The sequence below is a fragment of the Lagenorhynchus albirostris genome, chromosome 1 (assembly GCF_949774975.1).
Source record: "Lagenorhynchus albirostris chromosome 1, mLagAlb1.1, whole genome shotgun sequence".
NCBI lineage: Eukaryota > Metazoa > Chordata > Mammalia > Artiodactyla > Delphinidae > Lagenorhynchus > Lagenorhynchus albirostris.
The window spans coordinates 166,932,031-166,950,765 of NC_083095.1; the positions used below are offsets into that span (position 1 = coordinate 166,932,031).

General features: G+C 54.0%; 2 protein-coding genes and 1 long non-coding RNA gene across 4 annotated transcripts; 2 read left to right on the top strand and 1 right to left on the bottom strand.

The window, feature by feature from the left end:
* Positions 1-1,759: 1,759 nt before the first annotated feature.
* LOC132525873 (calmodulin-like) lies at positions 1,760-4,116 on the bottom strand. Its single transcript, XM_060159444.1, has 2 exons — positions 2,601-4,116; positions 1,760-2,399 (listed from the first exon to the last, which is right to left on the bottom strand). Exon 1 carries the CDS (start codon positions 3,473-3,475, stop codon positions 3,038-3,040), a length of 438 nt encoding a protein of 145 aa, XP_060015427.1. The 5' UTR covers positions 3,476-4,116; the 3' UTR covers positions 1,760-2,399; positions 2,601-3,037.
* Positions 2,935-7,446, top strand: LOC132525880 (uncharacterized). Of its 2 annotated transcripts, XR_009542398.1 has the most exons (4): positions 2,935-4,713; positions 5,131-5,294; positions 5,861-6,194; positions 6,236-7,446. It is a non-coding gene; the product is annotated as an uncharacterized LOC132525880 (long non-coding RNA). The 2 variants fall into 2 exon arrangements; XR_009542397.1 differs by having other exon boundaries at positions 5,131-6,194.
* Positions 7,447-12,517: 5,071 nt separating this feature from the next.
* On the top strand, positions 12,518-17,699 carry LOC132528763 (calmodulin-like protein 3). Its single transcript, XM_060164820.1, is given in 4 exon segments — positions 12,518-12,537; positions 16,975-17,117; positions 17,168-17,389; positions 17,392-17,699. Coding segments are annotated over 4 exon segments (693 nt in total).
* Positions 17,700-18,735: the final 1,036 nt, after the last annotated feature.

An 18,735-nucleotide genomic window follows, 5' to 3' on the forward strand; every position in this document is an offset into this window, starting at 1 on the left:
GAGCCGCCTTGGCTCCTGGGAGGGTTCTAGCTCGCTCTCCTTATCCTCTTGGGGTCTAGATGGGGCAGGGAAGCTTCAGGACTAGGGGCTAGGTAACCTGGGCCACCCCCTCACCACCACCAAAGTCATCCAGGCCACCTGGAGCCAACGTGAAGCTCTTTTTCTGTCCCCTGCAGTGTCCGGTGTAAAGAGAAAGTCACTAAAACACAGGCCGGCAGATTTAAGAAGATGTTCACATGAAGCCCTGGTCCCCACCAGACCCCTCCCCAGGGCTCCTTCCTCCAAGGGTGGGCCCACCGGGACGCCCCCTGGAAAGCAGCTATGCAGGTGGAGCCCTGCGGTCCATCCAGGTCCTTCTCTCATCCGAGGCCTGAAGTAAGTCACTTCCTCTCCCAGACCCCCAGATTCCCGTTCTGTTCCCCAGGCAATAGATGAAGAGATATTTCTGCTGCTTTCTTCCTGCCTTGTGGCCCCATCGAACACTTTTCGGCAACAGCTCGGCAGGGATGAGCCTCAGGGGTCCCACCTCTCACCCCAGCCTGACCCCCACCTCCCTGGACTGCTGGTGGCTTTACCTCTCTCCTTCCCTCTGTAAGTTCTAACCGTCCATGAACTGCTTGCATTGTTCTCAGTAGAACATATTTTACACACACGAGAATATGGAGAATAAAGTAACACCCCTGTATTAGCATCCTAGAACCAGGCAGCCTAGGAAGCAAAACCTGGAGGCATTGATCAAGAGCCTCCCGGATCCCTCCTCCTCCTCCAGAGGAAGCACCAGTCCTGAACTTGGAGTTTACTGAGTAGTGTTTTTAAGGAAAGAAAACCAGTTTTATACTCCACAGACTTGAGTCACTGTCCTCAGAGCTTTGGGCCTCACGGGACAGTAAGATGTCAAAATTAATGTTGGGCACTTGTGGAATTCCCCACACTTCAGAGGAAGTAGGTGAAAGAAAAAAAAACTCACAAAACTATCACTTACCATCATGGTCACTTCATGAAAGAAAGGACATTTAACACAAACTATAGAAAGAGCATATTCTCAGAATTTAAGAAACTGAATACATTAGGTTCGTCAAAACGTCTTTATTTTTCTTGTTGCCACACAGCCTGGAACACTTCCTCCTGGACCGGCCTGGCATTTAGGAACCTCTCATTTAGAAACTAACTTCTATGACCTGCGTCCCTAAGAGGATGGGGAGTTTCTTGGGGGGGGAACCACCCGGGGGAACCACCCCCATCCAGGATGGGTGCCTGCTGCCGCCACTGTCCCCTCCTCTGATTGTGCCCCACTTCTTGTCTCCCGTCTTATCTCCTCTAGATGCTCCAGCCCCCCCACCCCCGGAACCCTCAGGGACAGGAACCTCCTGCCTTTCTTCTCTGTCTCCCCACCCTCCAACCTAGGCCCGAGGAAAGGACTTCGGCCAGACCCTGAGTCAGGGCTAGGATGGACAGGGCAGCCCTCTGTGAGGTCACGGGAGGCTGAGTGACCCACTGAAAATGTCCCCAAATGGAACAACTTCATCGATACCATAGCTGCACCTGGGTAGCATGATACCGCTCCCACTGCACTGGGACGGAGCTGTCACTCACCCGCCCACGTGCCGGAATGAGGGGGATGGTAAAGGGCCGGGCAGGTATTTTGCAATAACTCCTCAGGTAAGCGGGCTCTGCCTCTCCCCACCCTGCGCTGAGAACCTTTGCCTTGGCTCTGGCTAGGATAATTTTCATTGCTGTTTGTTTTTTGGTTTGTGTCTTGTTTTGTTTTGTTTTTCTTTTAGCCGCGCTGCACGGCTTGAAGGAGCTTAGTTCCCCGACCAAGTATCAAACCCACACCCTGGGCAATGAAAGTGCAGAGTCCTAACCACTGGCCTGCCAGGGAATTCCCCGGCTAAGAGAGTTTTTTAAAAACACAGCAACAGCACAGAAGCCCAAGTTCAAATGGTACCTCAGCTTGACGCGGGGGGCGGTGCTGCAGGCAGACCCTCGTCTCGCATCTCCATGTTCTGGACTCCCCCCACCCCTCCATGGGCGCTCCCCAGCCTGGGAGCCACTTCAGAGCCCCCCACCACAGAAAGGCCCTGAGAGGCTGCAGCCAAGGGGTCTGGGGGGGCCCCTTCCTCCCTGAGCCGTGTCCTCCTCAGATCTGACTGGGAAACGCCCCCCCAAGTGCAGCCCCCTGCCCTTTACCCATCACAGCACCTCTCGTCCTTCCCGTTCCCACCTGTCCTGCCCTCCTTCAGGTGGGGCAGGGCCGGTCCTCCGGGGCCACCACCTTCACTGTAGATGATCCCATGTCTCAAAGGCAGGACAAGCACACGCGTGCATGCACGCGCTCACATATGCACGCATGTACACACGCATCTTTTTCTTTTAGCTCGAGCCTGAAGAACAGTTGGCTACACGCAAAGGATGATAAACTTCGTTTGTGGTACAGGTATGTCCCAGTCCTTGGTCCAGGCTCCGGCCTCAGGTCCTGACCAGAAGCTCAGGCAGACCCTCCATCCCCCTCCATCCCCCTCCATCCCCCTCCATCCCCCTCCATCCCCCTCCATCCCCCTCCATCCCCCTCCATCCCCCTCCCACCCCATGGCGCTCACCAGCCTCCTCGTCCAAGGGCATCAGATGGGGGTCTACTGGCCGTGTCCCCCACTAGGGCCAAGTGAAAGAGGGAGAGGCTCAACAGAACCCCATCGTCTGGGGCCCTTGGACACCCCCCCATTCAAGCGCAGTGTCACCACCTCGAAGCTCAGATCCCTTTTATTCCAATCACCACGTCACTTTGGGGTCCTCACAACAGCCCTGCGAGGTAGGGAGCACCCCCATCGCACGAGCAGACGAGGTCTCGCCGGACAGAGAGCAGACCCCGGGCCCAGGAGAGGCCAGGGGTCCCCACGGGGAGGCCCCTCCCACCCACCCACCCACCCACCCACCCACCCACCACCTAGACTGTCCCTTGGCGTCCCCGGCTCAGAAGCCGGGCCGGACCCCGCAGCAGGCCCAGAGTCAGGCAGGAGGGGGCGGCGGTCGGGAGGCTTCATTTCAGCATGAGGACGCGCACGAACTCCTTGTAGCTCACCTGCCCGTCCCAGTCCACGTCAGCTTCCCGGATCATGATGTCCAACTCCTCCTGGGACACCTCCAGCTGGGCCATGGCCTGCTTGAGCTCATCCATGCTGATGTGGCCGTCGCCATCCAGGTCGAAGGCGTGGAAGGCTGTCCTCAGGTCATCCGCTCTGACCCGAACCCCCTTGGCTATCACTGCCAGGAACTCCTGGGAGCTGATGACACCATCCCCGTCCGCATCGTCCCTGGCGATGAACCCCTTCAGCGCGGCCTCCGACGGGTTCAGGCCCCGCTCCTGCATCACGGCGCCCAGCTCCTGGGTGCTGATGGCACTGTCTTTGTCCTTGTCGAATCTGTGGAAGGTCTCCATGAACTCGGCTGCCTGCTCTTTGGACAGCTGCTCAGCCATGTCTCTCGCACCTTCTACAGAGCTTGCTGCCAACCCGCCCAAGGGGCTCACGTCAGAGCTGGGACAAGCGGTGGGACCGAGGCTGTGTCGGCGTGAGGACAGAGCTCCAGCGGCAGCCTTGCCACAGGATGGGAACCCCTCCTTTGCTGAAAATCCGAGCAAAGTGAGCAAGAAGACTCCTTCCCCACCCCACGTCCTAGGGTGAAATCCTCCTCCCAGGGAGGGACAGCAGAGAAATGCAGGAACTGGAGCGGCCGGTCTGCCCAGGAGAGGTGGCAGGCACCCCGGGCCTCACCTACTCCCGATGGCCAACCACGGCACCCCAGAGGCTTTTGCCCATGTGACTCCCACAGGGACCCTGGCCAAGCTGGGGAGGGGGGCTCAAGAGGGCTTTCCCAATTTTAGAGACGGGTGGGAAGGGGAGAGGAGCCTCCCTCAGTGGACATGGCAGACACTGGAGGAGTGGAAGGGCTGTGTCCAGCGTTCCTGTGCTCTCTCGGGGCTGCTGGCCAGCTCTCATCCTATGGGGCGGGGCTGGTGGAGGGCAGATAGTGGTAGAATTGAGTGGGATTCTCCCAGAATGGCACTGCGGGCGTCATCGCCCTCCAGCCCAGTGTGGCTGGCAGATCTTTAGGTGGGGATGCGGCTGCCTGCCTTTTTGCTTCGGGAAAGCGGGGAGCCAGTTGCACGCAGAGCCTGGTGCACAGGTGGTGCTGAGAGTTGTTTATTAGCTGAATGTTCAAAGTGTGATTTCAGAGCTGAGGAGAAGGCTTCCTGTCCCTGCAGAATACTCCTCCTTTAGCTCCCTAGTTTCTCTGATTCCGTTCTATTAAGACTAGGGTTCTCTACAGAGACACCAGGAAGGAGGGGACCCTTCATTTACGATCTCAGAGGGGTCCTGCCTGGGAGCTGCGGGAAGACTGGAAAGCACTGGGCTGGAGTAGGCAGCCCCTGAAGATGCCAGGGGGTAGGAGGATGTAGAATCGGGTGGCTGAAGCTGTGAACTTGGCCTGGCTCGTGGGTTTACTAAGTCAGCCCCAAGCACAGAAACCCGTTTAGGAAGCTCCCTGGACCCACGGTCTTACCTGTTTCATCTCTGCCCACTGCTCTGTGTAGCAGAGTTTAGATCAAGAGCTCGGGCCGTGGGGACCCTGCAGGAGGAGGGGCATCCCCTTCCTGGAGGATGTTGAGTCCCCTGCAGCTGTGACAGGACGGGTGACCCCCTCCAGGGCGGCTGGGTGAGCCCTTGGGGCGGAAGAGGCTTCACGTGCAGTAGCCGTGTGTCTGTGTGAGAGTGACGTGTGTGCATGAGTGTGTGCTGGTGGGAGGTGTGCAGGCCTCCAGAGCCAGCGCGAGGGCAGGTGGCTTCAGCTTCCCAGGGCCCTGACCCGGGAATACACGCCAGTGCGTCCACTGCTGTTTGGGTTTTGTGGGTGAAATACCGAGGAACCTGCAGGACAGGTCTTGGAGGCTCCTCTGCCTCCCCCGCCTTGCAGGGACCTGCCCGTCCCTCCCCCTGTGCCAGTCTCCCCGGGGACGGCCCTGCCCTGCCCTGCCCTTGCCCAGGGAGATCCACCCCGGGAAGCGAGAGCGGACACCGTGTGGGAGTCGCTGTCGTCCCGGGAGACTAACCCTGGCTCCGCGCCCTTCTTCAGGCCAGTAGAGATGGCGGGTGATCGGGCTGCCCTCCCAGGAGCCCTGCTGGGCCCGCACCCTGAACACAGGGCTCCCACCGAGGCCACAGAGCAGGTGGTTGATCACTGCCTTTGGACCCAGGAAGCTGTGGGTACGGGGCTGGCTCCCCGCAAGGCTGGGGCAGGTAACTTCGCCTCCCCTGTGGTAGATGTCGGGTCCTGTTTCCCACCAGCCATCTCATGGTTCCCAAACTCACCCACCCTTATTGTTATCCCGCGTCTGAGCACCACCGCCCTGGGTCCCTTGAGCATCTTGCTTCCAAAGCCTGTACATAAGCCACAGATACGTTTCCAGGTCTCTTCTTGGACAGATGTTTAATTATTAAAACCATCTACATATTTGCAGTGATTATCCATCACTGCAGTTTTCCCAACCGCCGTGGTTCACGATCTCACCAATCCAGACGCCCTTTACCTCTCACCCCTAACTCGAATCTCAGCCTTCTTTTTCCTCTGATGGGATTCACTCCTACACCCACCTCCTCTCGTAACTCTTTTACATTCTAAGAAGTGGCCCTGAGGCTTTTGTCTTATCTACACAGCTGGTGTGTCTCCTTTCCATCCTCCCTCATCATAAGACCCTAGGAGCCCTTTCTATGCCACCATAGCTGTGGTCTCTCTGCCACAATCCTGTCCAGCCAACAAGTTTCCTAGAAACAGAATGTGTTTCTCATACTGCTTCTTTCTTTAGGGAAATTGCTCTTTCCTCCTCTGGAGCCTCGTACCAGCTTTAACTGGTCGACAGTGAGGGAGAGCTCTGTACACGATACAACACGGCCCCTGGTATTCTGCCACCCTCGGTGATGGGTTGATGAGGACCTTTTGCATCTGTGTTCAGTGATGTCATTTGTCACCAGCTTTACCCTTTCCTTGGACATCCATCCCCGCCTGTCAACACCTCATTGCCTAACTGCCTAACCATAGCCACGCCTATGCCTCTGCCCCATTTATCTGGGGGAGAGGGTGACGTTCATATTCACACCTGAGCTCCTGTGTGCCAGGTGCCATGCAAAGGGCTCTAAAGGGTGATCTCATCTTGTCCTCACTGTTTATTCCTATGTTACAGGTGATCTCATCTTGTCCTCACTGTTTATTCCTATGTTCCAGGTGAAGCAACTGAGGCTCAGAGAAGTCACAAAACAGGTTCATGGAAGAGCCGGGAATTTGCATCTGGGTTTGCCTGACTGCAGAGCCCAACCCCTTCTGTCCCGCATCACGCATCACGGCACAGCTCAGCTTCTGATAACCGACCTTCACACGCCAGCCGCTGAGGACAGCCAGGCCCTGCCCCCGCAGCCCTTGGAGCCCTGGTGAGAGCTGGCAGCCAGGCTCGACCACTCCATCAACACCTGACTGCATGAACCGTGGCAAAGCACGGGCACAGCTCTGCTCAGGGGCCTGGCTTTGCTCTGGTAGAAGGGCGGGGGCTGTGGATTGATGGTAAGACCACAGACGAGCCTGAAGGAGATGTGTTTCAATCCCCGCTCTCTGCCTCTCACCAAGTACCTGGCTGGGCGGCACAGCCCAGATGATGCTGGTTACCTGATTTGAGTCAGTTTTACAGTTTAAATTAGCTAACTGGGTCGATGGATTTGGTACACAGGCGGTTCTCAGGACTCCTCTAGGAAGCCCTTGGAAACAATTTTACCGAGAACGCCCTCATTTTGCAATATCCTTTCAGCATCACCTGCCGCCGTCAGTATTCATTAAGTCTACCACTGTTCTCCTATCTTCCGGAACATTGTGTGACAAGCTGCCCTCTCATTCTAGCTTGACCTCCTATCTTGAGACCGTCGTCTCTGGCTCCGCCGATTCCTTTGAACTTGAGGTTTTTCCCCTAATTTTATTCCAATTTCTTCACCCGTGTTAGTAATGGCTGTGCTTGCTGAACAGGTGGAAACAATGCAGGTGTTTTGAAGAGGTCTAGCCTTTAACTCTCCTTTCATAGCTTTCTTCACTTTTTAAAAGCATGCCTGACCACTTTCTGGCATCTTGAAAAGAGAGCGGAGCTTTTTCTCCTTCCTTGGTCCTCCGTTTTATTATAATTTTAACATCCTTCTGTTCTGTCCTGGCCGGAGTTCTCCTTGTCCTGCTCTCCACGCCCTCCCCCAGATCCTGGCTTGACTCGCCTGCTTGATTCCACAGCGCGCAGGATCAGAAAAGGCAGGTGTTTGCTGTTACGTGATTCTCTCTCTTTTTCTTGTTCGTAGAGCCTGTCATTTATACTGGCCCATTTCCCTTGGAGTATATTCCAAGCTGTTATCATTTACAGTGAAAAGTGCTCTAAACCAGTTCTAAATATTGGGTTCGCAGTTTTTTGTTTGTTTCCTCAAGCTACACCACTTTCCCCTGAGATGCATTTGCAATTCCTTCCTCCAAGTGGACTTTATTTGTATCTAGAAGCCACAGTTTTGGAATACCCTGTTTCATTTTAAGTAAGGTGTTGGGTGGATTGGGGCACAGCCTGGGGGGCCCTTTCTCTTACTGGCCACCATGAAGAGCTCCCTCCCAACCCAGAGCACCCTCCCCTTCCCCAGCACTTCACGTGTCATGCATCGTCCATGTCCTTTCTGGAATGAAAACAGTGCCCGCCCAGGGTCTTCTCTCCCGAGGCTTCCCTCCGAAAGGTTGCCTTGGCCTTCACGCCATCAGGTCTAGGGGTCAGGGGCTGCCCAGGCCCGGGGATGCTCTCCAGACCTGACCACAGAGCAGCCAGCTTTCCCAGGTGCCAGGAGGCCCGTCTCTCCTGCATCCAATTGGTTACAGAGACCACACAAATGTTGGTTCTGCTAGCGCCCCACTAGCGAAAATAGCGATTCCAGCTTTTAGTCCCTTCTCTCCCAAGAATTCAGATCAGGCACGAAGCCTGTGGTCTGGGTGAGGAAATGGAGGATGGAGGGGGTATTGGAGGGTGGGGTGCCAGGTCCCCAGACCCTGCACTGAGCTCACCCCTCCTGTCTCAACGTCCCCAGGTGGGCACATGGAGGGCTTTCTGTTGGTGGCTCTCAGAGCCAGGACTGGACCTTGGTTCTCCCTGGGATGCTGCCACCACACAGTTGATGACACAGCGTCATAAGCCCTCTCGCCCCATCCTCCCTATCACACAGGCCACGTGTGGCACCAAGCCCCCCCACCCCCACCTTCACCCAATTCCGGTCGGTCACTCGTCCCGGGAGACCTGAGTTCTCTCCCAGCACAGCCGTGTGACCTTGGTCAGAGCCTTTGTCATCCATTCAACAGATGTGCCGGAGCCAAGCTGGACCTCAAGAGCCTGCAGTGACCAGACACTCTCCCTTCCTCCAGGGAGACCAGGGCTGGAGAGAGATTCCCTCTGCAGCTGCAGATGCCCTCGGGTCCATTCCCCAAGGACAGCCGTCCTGGGCAGCACCAAGAGGACCTGCCTTGGAGCCAGGAGATCCTACTGCGAGGCCCATTTTTGTCCCTCGCTAAGCAGTAGTACAGACCTGGGTAACTGCTCACACTTGATGGGTTACAGTGTCTGGAAAATGAGGGTGTTGCACTGGATGGTAGCTTTCAGAATTTCATTAGCAGTTGAGCCGCGTTGCAAATGAAATCTTACTCGTATGACAGATAATCGTTAATATTCATTGGGCTCTTACTGTTCCAGCTACCCTCCTGAACCTTCCATGCATTGACGCACAGTGCCCTGGGCCACGCTGCGCCCAGTTTACAGGTGAGAACCATGAACCAGAGAGCTGCAATTTGCCCAACACAGATGAAGCAGTTAAAAGCAGACTTTCCTGCTTGGCGGTGGGGAAAGGAAGGAAATCGAGTTGCTCCGCTTCACCTTCTCCTGCTTCCTTTGGCGTCTCTGGAAGGACCTCTGCAGAGTCCAAGGGTCTCCGAGACCAAGTTCAAGTCCACTGGATGAATGACCTCAAAGGGAGCTGGAACTGTGATTTTCCAAGCCACTTTGCTCCTTCTGATGGCTTGTCCAGGTGCCCAGCTCACGCCCCAAGCCTCCTGCTTCCTCCACACCTCACGGGCTCACCATTAGGTACACGCATTCACACATGAAGGCTTGAGCCTCGTGCATGTCCGCGTGCACGCGCGCGCACGCACACGGATCTTTCTGTATTAAACACAAAGGTTTTCATCACCACCGTAAACTTCAAAGGCTTGGAACTTGGAACCAACACCTTTCCAGCCTCTTAGTGAGTCCCAGACCCCTCGGGGGAGAGCAGCTTGTTCTCCTCAATGTAATTAGCACCACCGCCACCCAGCCCCCCACCCCCTGGCGATGGGGACTTAGAGGAACAGACGGGCCTCCTAAACCACTTACCAAGTGCATCTTGATATCAAAAGATTTGTAGCACGGAGTTCTAGCGCCTCCGCAATATCAGTCCCTGTAATCGTTTCGGTTTGTCAATTTTTTTCAAAACATCAGATACAAGTTTGAAAGGCGGGCGGGTCATACATGTGAGCCCTGGCCCCTCCAGCCTGCTCTCCTCTGGCCTCTGCCCCAAGGCCAGCCCGGAACCCCTTCCCCTGCCCACGGACAGGGCAGGCAGTGAGTGACTGCAGGACGAGCTACTTGGGAAAGATTACTGAGCCCTCAGGAATCACAAAACATCGTCCTTTTCCCAGGAAAGCAGACTTTGACTTGTTCGGCTACTTTTATTGTGAGATTTAGCACCGATGTGCTTTGGTTTTGGGTGATGGTTTAATCCTGAATTAAAGTGGCTCTCAGCAGTTAAACACAGGCCACTTTATGTCCCTGTGTCGCCTTGGGCATGAAAGCACGATGAGGCCCCCAGAGACTGAGGGTGCAGGTGGAAGGATTAAAGGCAGGTGGGGCCCCGGGGTGTACCCTGGAGGCTGACTTGAAGACCAGACGCCTGGAGAAAGCAGCAGGACCTGCCAGGAGGACCCGCCAACCCAGGAAGACCCAGGAAACGCTCAGAACAATCCAGGCCTTTGGCTGCCTCCGCACTCAGCGGACTTCATTCCGCAGGTGAGGCCTCGAATCATAAACGCGAACCACCCGGCAGCGTGTGATCCCTGAGTAGGAGGCACAAGGCCATGCCTGTGTCCTGGAAGATGACGTACCTGGTTATTTGTCAGACTTCAGTTCAACGATGCACAGCTCCGATCCCAGATCAATGGTCTCCTCCCTGAACTGAAACTGCAGCCCAGCCCGGGACAGGCCTGGAGGAATCTTGATGATTCACACAAGACCAAGACTGAGCAAACGTCATTCTCAGAGCTGGCTCAGGCTCTGAGGCTGGAACGGCCTTCTGTGGGAGGTGAGAACGGGCCAGGACCCCTGGTTCCCACACAAGGAGCCCCCCCCATCCCCCCAGCTGAGAAGACCCTCTCCTGGCAACGAGTGTGACTAAGAAAGCATTGCTTTTCCCGTGGTCAGTGGAAGTCGGAAAGTAGAGCAAAGCGTCGCCATCCCCTCCCGGCCTTGAAAAGTAAGAAGCAGTAGAGGAGCTGGTCAAGAATACGTGCGCAGTACAGAGGCCACCGCTGTCCCCAGGTGAGCCTGAACTCCACTGTCGGTGTCTCATCACCACGTCCCGTGTTTGTTTTTGTCAGTCCTGTTGCTTCTTAGACTGAACTGCAAAGATCCCAGAACAGCAATGCAAGCTGCATGCCCCCCGCAAACCCAGGCGTGTCTCATCATTTCTGGGAGATTTAGGGATGGAAAGTCAGAGGTAGGAACTTTAGCTGCTGAGACCAAACACCCCAAAGACAGCCTGAGACGAGGGATAGCCCTGCACTCACCCTGGGAAGAGTGGGTTGGAATCGGGGAGACCCCAAGGAGCTATTGGGAGTTTCCAGATTGTCCCTAAAGCCACAGGGGAGAAGATGGAGGCCCTACCCCAGGTCCTTGGGCCACGCTCCGCTTCCCAGGACCCTCTCCCACCTCTGTCCTGAGCCCTTCCTCCGCCTGGTCCCTCTAGATTCACGCCAGTCGGACATTCGGCTTTGAGGGGAGAAGTCCGCTCTCCGCTGGATCTGCCAGGCCTCATCACCCTGACTGTGCTCGGCCCCTCTAAGGAGCCGGGCCAGCATCCCATAATAAAGAGCAAGTCGGACAAAAGTGCCAGGTAGCAGACGGCTTGCAGGGAGTTGGGAGGTAAGTCCATCCTCCTGAGGCCCAGACAGCACGACTGTGTGCATGGGGGCGGGGTGCACCTTTCTAGCATCAGTGCAGGGCTGTGAAACTGGGGAGAAGACACAGGTGGAGGTACAGAGGGTAAAGCATCAGCAGCTGCTCCCAGGGGTCAACATAGAGATCACCCATCCCCACAGAGCCACTCGGCAAACCTGCAAAGAGTAAGGGGAGATGACAGACCACACAGTGGATAAAGTGGGCACCTGGGCAAGAGCATCTGAGGCACCCCATGGGGTTTGAACCACAGGGAAGGGCTTGAAGAGAGACACGGGTCCAATCCTCCTGCAGGTGGAGGCAAGGCGGACCCTCCTGTACTCTGTTCATTCAGCAAATATCTCCTGGGCGCGGGGGCCATCCTACCGCAGAGGGCTTAGCAGGGGAAGAAATCAGAAGCAGCCTTGCCTCTTGTGAGAATTACATGGGAAGAAACAGAAAGGAAGCAGGTCCACAGGCAAGATCAATGTAGAAGTAAAAGTTATGAAGAAAATAAAGGAGAAGAATAAGAATAAGGAGAGGGATGAGGTGGAGGAGGGTGGTTAATTAGAAGTGGGCGGTTGGGGAAGGCTTGGCAATGAAGCGATATTTGACTTTTGACTAAAGTGACAAGAGAGAGCGGCCGCTTGAAGGTCGGGGACAGAGTGTCCAGGCAGATGGAGCAGCTCGTGCAAAGATACCAAGGTGGAAATCAGGATGGGAGCGTTCAAGGAGCAGAAAGTAGGCCAGTGTGCTTGGAGCAGAGTGTTGTGGTGATGTGGCCAAGAGGGCCGCCGTAGGGAGTTTGGATTCTACTGAAACCCAAAGAAAGCCCATTATAGCGTTTCAGCAGAAAATGACATCACTGAAGAATACCACGAAAAGGGAGACCCATTACGAGGCTGGGGCCGTGGTCCTACCTGGAGATGACGCGGCCTGGCGCAGAGGATGTGTCGAGGTGAAGCTGAAAGATGGGGTATAAGGTGTGAGAGAAAGGGAGGAATTAGATGTGGCTCTGGGTTTGGTTCTGAACAACCGGACGGGTTTTTTTTAAGAGATGGGGAGATTGAGGGGAAGCAGGTTCAGATGAGGACCAACGGCTCCACTTTGTCGTGTTAACTTTGAGGGTCTTTCCAAACATCAAATGCAGGGGCTCAGTTGGCAGGTGGATCCCCAAGGAGCTTGGCAGGAGGGCTCTGCACCAGCAGGTGTGTCCCAACATTTCCCACAATGGAGGATACCTACTGCGTGTGAGTCCCCCGCCTCCCGAGTGGGTTTTCCAGGTGCCGAGTAAGAAGGTCTAAGACTGAGTTGGGGAGAACCACGAAGAAAACAGCCACAGGCGGGGAGCTGTAGGAATTGGAAGGTCTAGGTCCTGAGTTTTCAGCCTGCTGGTCATCTGACCTTCATGCATTTGCTAGTTCTCACATCCTTCATCTGTAACGTGGAGTCACAAGACAATAGGAATGAAAGTGCCTGATACATGCTTGCTACAGAGTAACTGCCCAATGAACAGGCAGTTGACCCATAAATATTCCACTGGGAAGGTGTACTATGCTCTGAGTGTTTGTGGCCCCGCCAAATTCATATGTGGAAATCCTAACCCCCAGGTGATGAGTTCCAGAGGGAGGATCCTCCATCAGTGGGATTAGTGACCTTAAAGAGAGTCCAGAGAGAGCCCAGGTCCTTTCCATCCAGTGATGGAGGACACAAGAAGTCTGCAACCTGGAAGAGGGCCCTCCCCCCCCCAGGCCTCCCGGGGCCTCAGACTTCCTGACTCCAGGACTGTGAGCAATAAGTTTCTGCTGTTAACAAGCCCCCCAGGGGGTGGCATGTTGTTATAGCAACATGATAACACTAAGACAAGGTGTTTGCATTTTGCTGGGGGGAAAGGAAGTAGATAAGTAAATGTTAGGGCTGGTGAGTGGCTGTATGGAAATGGGGGGGGGTGGGAGAAAAAGAGGGAGAGAGAGAAGGAGAGAGAGAGGCCCGTGGCCACACCCATTCTAGGAGGGCACAGGAACGGAGATGGTTGAAAAGACTAAGCATCCCAATCTATATCTTTCTCTATAGCGCCCAGCAGGAGAGGCACAAATTCTGTTTAACAGAAGCTGTAGTAGCACCATTTCAGGGGGGAAGGCAACACCTTGGGTCATCTGCTCTTCTAAGGAAGTAGCTGCAGCAGGCCCTCCCTGTTGTGGGTCTGTTGAGGTCCTTATTAACACTATACTCTGTGAGGCCAACCCCGCTGTTCCCACCAGGATCCCAGCATCCTCGGTGCCTCTCACCTCCAGCCCAGGCAATTCTACGCCGGGTTCACTCCTGACTCTCAACTCTACCACTGTGGTCCTCCAAGTGTGTTCCATGGATCCATTTGAGGGGAGGGTGTCCCCAATACCCTTTCAGGAAGCCTGGGTGGTCACAACTATTCTCGTAATGCCAGACACGGTTTGCCACTTTCACCGTGTCAGCTTTTTGCACTGAGCTCAGAGCACTGGTGGGTGAAATCACCAGCCCCTTAGCAAGAATCAAGGCTCCTGTACCAGCAGTCATTATAGCCTTCACCACCACATGGTCTCAAGGTTTTAAAAAGCCAGCTTCATTTAAGAACGTTCTTGCAGAAGTAGTAAAATTATTATTTCAACCCTTGCATGCACATCCTTAATACTCTGCTGCATAGTCTAGTATGATTTGTTGTAAGAAAAGCACTTGTGTGCATACGTAAGTCACAAGGTAAGCTTTTTTCATGGAACACCAGTTTTTGGGAGAAAACAGCTGATACACAAACTGTGGTTACTCAGACTTGGTATTTGGCATTTTCTCCAAAAGCGATGAAGTGAGCCTAGCACTTCAAGGAAAATAACTGACAGTATTTGTTGCAATAATAAAATTTCAGCATCCAAATGAAAATTAGAACTTTCTAGATTTTGTATTTGCCACTGTGACCTTGAGACTTCCCAATACTTAAAGACTTTTCTAATGGGATTGGTGGTAATATTAATGAATGTGATTTTTTAAAATTATACATACAATGATTCAACATGCAGAAGATCTGCAGAACTCAGGATTTTCCAAATGACCAATGCATAGCATCACAGAATCATGCATGAATAAAAGATCCATTCAAAGCACAGGAGTGAGCAATGGATTTTAATGGAACAGGATGAAAAGTTCGTTGGCATGGTTTCAGAGTTCACACTACAACCAACCTTTAAGAAGCTACCGCCTGTCAAATTTTGATATGGTACCAAAGAAGAATAACCACAGTTACCTGAAAGGGTCATTAAATGCTCTCTCCTTTGCCAGCTGTGCATAGCTGTGTGAAGCTGGATTATCATGCACTTCACATCAAAGCATCTTCCCACAGATCAAGTGCAGAAGCAGACATGCTTTCATAAATCCAGGCATTAAAGAGATTTGCAAAATTATGTTTTTAGGTACCACTCTTATTTTTTATACAGTATAATTAATTTTTTTATAAAACTACGTTATTTGTGTTGACATGTAATGGGTTTTTTTATTTGTTTTTTAAAAGTTATAAATACATAAAAATATATTTAAATATTTTAAAATTTTATTAGTTTTAATTTCAAACCCAGTAAATATTGACATTTTAAAAAGCTCTTTAGAGTCCCCAGTAATTTTGAAATGTTTAAATGGGTCCTAAGACCACAAGTATATGCTGGAGGGAAAGGAATCAGTGCACTGAGAGGCCGCAGGGGGAGAATACAGAAGCCTAGCAAATTAAAAACATTCCCTCTGTCATAGTTTCCTAACCAGCGAGTTGCAACAATTTAGTTGTCACAGCCCTGTGCCTTGTGAGTCATGAGCAGCTCTGTTTAAAACCCTTACTGAGCTCCCTTTCAATGTGTCTTTTTGAAGAACACAGGCCATGACCCAGAAACCTGCAGATACCTGTTGTCCACTTACCCTTCGTAGGTGAGGCAGGATGCAGTCCATCAGCGGGACAGTGTCAGGCACAAGTTTCATCGTGATGCTGGCCCTTGGTTCCCCAGGGCGCTGTCAGCTAGCTACACGCCGTTGTCCAGTGGTTCTCCTGCTCCTGTCCTTGCAGCATTTCATGAATACGTCCCCCCAGCATATGAATTTGAGGGGAGACACATTAGGACTAAAGCATTCAGTTTGTCATTTCTTTCTTTCACAGATCATCATCTAAACCCAACCCAAACTCAAACTACAGACCTTGGGTTTGTATCATCACCAAACCCAAGGTCATCCAGATTTTCCCCTATGTTATCTTTTAGGAGTTTTCTAGTTTTGTGTTTACATTTAGGTCTATGGTCCATTTAGTTACTTGTGATGGGTATAAGATCTGTGCCCAGATTCTTTTTTTTTTTTTTTTTTTTTGCAGGTGGACGTCCAGTTGTTCCAGCACCATTTGTTGAAGAGACTGTCTTTGCTCCATTGTCGAAGCTCAGGTAACTCTCTTGATAGGGGTCCCTCTCTAGGTTCCCTATTCTGTTACACTGATCTACTTGTCTGCTCTCCAGCCAGCACCACACTGCCTGGATCGCTGCAGCTCGACAGTAAGTTTCGAAGTCGGGCAGCATCCGGCCTCGTTCCTCTCCTTCCGTCCTTCGCTGGCTCCTCTGGGTCTCACCGCTTTGGATCTGCATGGATTCCCACAGGCAAAGCCACCTCTTCTCACTCCGTGGCTGGTCCTTCCCCGGGCTTCCTGGGAGTTGAGCTCCAAGCGTGTGTGCCTGGTGGGCATCTCACTTCACCTTCTCGAGAACCTCCTCTTAAAAACACCCCTTTCTTCAGCTCTGTCCATTCCCATTCCCGAAACCAGAAGCTCAGACTTTCAGACATGGCCTTGCTAAAATGTGCAGGGGTTCCCATGCATTGGAGGATAAACGTGAATTCCTCTCGCCTCTGACATCTCGCTTGTCTTCCTTTCTTCATCTCCTGCTTTCTCCCCTTCCCCCTGGGCTGCAGCTGCACCAGCCTCTTTTCTGTCCCTTGGCCACACCGAGCCTCTCCCACCTGTGGACCTGGAACCTGTTGGCCTCCGCCTGGAAGGCCCCTTCTCCCCCTCAGGTCACCCTTGTGTGCCACCTCTGCAGAGAAGACTTCCGCAACCATCGCTGCAGAAGTAACCTCCCCACCTGCTCTCCATCACCACCCTTTATTTCCTTGATAGCATTTATTGAAAGTATCTCATTATCTTGCTTGTTTCTGTTAGTTTCCTCGCTAACTAGCTGTGTTGTGGTTGGAATACATATGAGCCTCTGGAGGATCTGGGGACAGCCTGCTTCTATCTAAAGAAAAAATATTTTTCTTTTCTCCTCCTCTGAAAACCCTCTTGGGAACCCTAAGGTTTTCAGACTTCGGAAACCAAAGAAAAGGAAAGGGAGTTCTTTTCAGGCAAAGACAACGTCTGTTCTTCCTCCTGCCAAAACCCTCAGCTGCAGGCAGGAAAGCTCAGAGCCAGTGGTTTTACTGAGTGGAGAGTGTGAAGACTGGAGGGGGGGCGGGGGGATTCCGGTAGGCAAACCCAGAACTCATCTCTCTAGAGGCTGTCTACCAGCCTCTCTGGAGGTGTCCCCACTGGTCTCGGGGGCTCTGGGCGGTGGGGAGGAGAGCCCAGCCTTTCCCAGAGCTGCTGGCGTCAGTGCAACTAGCCGGCCAGCCCACTGCCTGGGCCTGGACTCCTGTTCCAACAGGACCTGGACTTCAGGCAACCGCAGGGCGGGGCGCGTGCACGGTGAGGGGCATCCCAGCTCCTTCTTCAGCGCCAGCAAGTCAAGCCGGGGCCAGAACACCAGCCGCCGGCCCCGCACCCGGCCACCTCCCGGCGCCCGGCCACGTCTGTGTGCAGGACCTCCTCCCTGCAACGGTCAGGGCCGAGCAGCTGAGAGGAGCAGGTGGCCGAGTTCAAGGAGGCCCTCTCCCCGTTCGATGAGGACGGAGACGGCGCCATCAGCACGCGGGAGCTGGGCACCGTCCTGCGGTCGCCGGGCCAGAAACCCACTGAGGCCGAGCTCCGGGACCTGGTGGGCGAGCTGGACCGCGACGGCAGCAGCACCGTGGGCTTCCCCGAGCTCCTGGGCCTAATGGCCCGTAAGGTGAAGGGCAGGGACGCCAACACCAGATCCGGGAGGCCTTCTGCGTCTTCGACAAGGACGGCAACGGCCTGATGGGCACGGCCGAGCTGCGACACGTGATGACCCAGCTGGGTGAGAAGCCGAGAGACCAGGAAGTGGACGGGGACGAGCTGGTGCGCTACGAGGTGTTCGTACGCTTGCTGGTTTCCAAGGGCGGCCACAGACCCACCTCCACCCCCACCCCCATCCCCACCCAGGGTGTCCGGGCTCCGCACATGGCGCCGGAGGACCTGCCTCCGTTCCCCCGGCCCCTCCGGGCACTGCTCCTCCGCTGGTTGACCTGATCCAGCTGTCTGTCCCCCTTTCCTCTCCTCTCCTCTCCTCTCCTCGTTCCTGCCTACCTCCCCACCTTCTCCTTGCAGGATGACACAGGCCGCTCCCAAGCCCAGCAAACCCCAAATGTTCCATCCCTCGGGAGCAGAAGCTCAGGGACGTCCCTGTGCACCGACCAGGGCAGGAGGATGGTCACAGCCTCACTGGCCGCTCATGCCCCAGGGAGGGCGCGGTGTGCCCTCCGGGAGCCCTCCACGTGGGATCCCTAAAGCGCACCCGGCACCTCCATCCGCTGTGGACCAGGGCCCTGGGGCGAGGGGCACTCTTGGAGGCTGACAACCAGGGTCTGGCCTCCTGAGAAACACCACCTCCTTTCCCCGCCCCCGACTCCCCTGCACTCTCTTGTTCCCTTCTGTCTCTGTGCCAAACCGCGGTGAGGTGATTCATCTCTTAAAGCTGGGAGTCAGTTGTAACACGTTTGTATTCACCTTCTTGGAGGGAAATTTGAAAGGGAGAAAGAGGCCACAGGGGAATAAAGAAAACGTCTGTTTTTCTCTGGTTCCAGTGGAAATGATCCTTGTTAAGTTCAGGGTTTAAAAGAGGCAGGAATCTCTCTTTTTGTGCTTTTTGGAAGTGCGGTGAAATCTTGTATTGATGGGCGTAGCGAACAGAGAGGAGTCTAGGCAAGGTAAATCTTGAATATTTATTTCAAATAAAATGGAGAAGTTGGCAGCAAAGGGTGGTTAAAAATCCATGTAGAGCTTCTAAGATCTGAGTCGATTATGGTGGGGAAGGAACAGTGGTCTGTGTTCATGGATTTCTTACATTCATGATCGAGTTGTTGGGAAGTGCGGTTTGAAGAAAGTCCGGGCTGGAGAGGGCCCGTGTGGTGCAAAAGCAAGAGACAGTGCTTCCCGCGTTAAACCCTGGCTCCCAGAGGTGGCATCAGATAACCCCAAGGCCGAAGGGGCTTGTCAGAGATTATTTCAGTGTTTTCGTGGGGTGGACACTACACCTGGGGTCATCAGAGAGGGCTACCAGCCCTGG

Bases quoted from the DNA above. Each gene is read 5' to 3' on its own strand.
- LOC132525873 (XM_060159444.1), bottom strand. From the start codon at position 3,475: ATGGCTGAGCAGCTGTCCAAAGAGCAGGCAGCCGAGTTCATGGAGACC.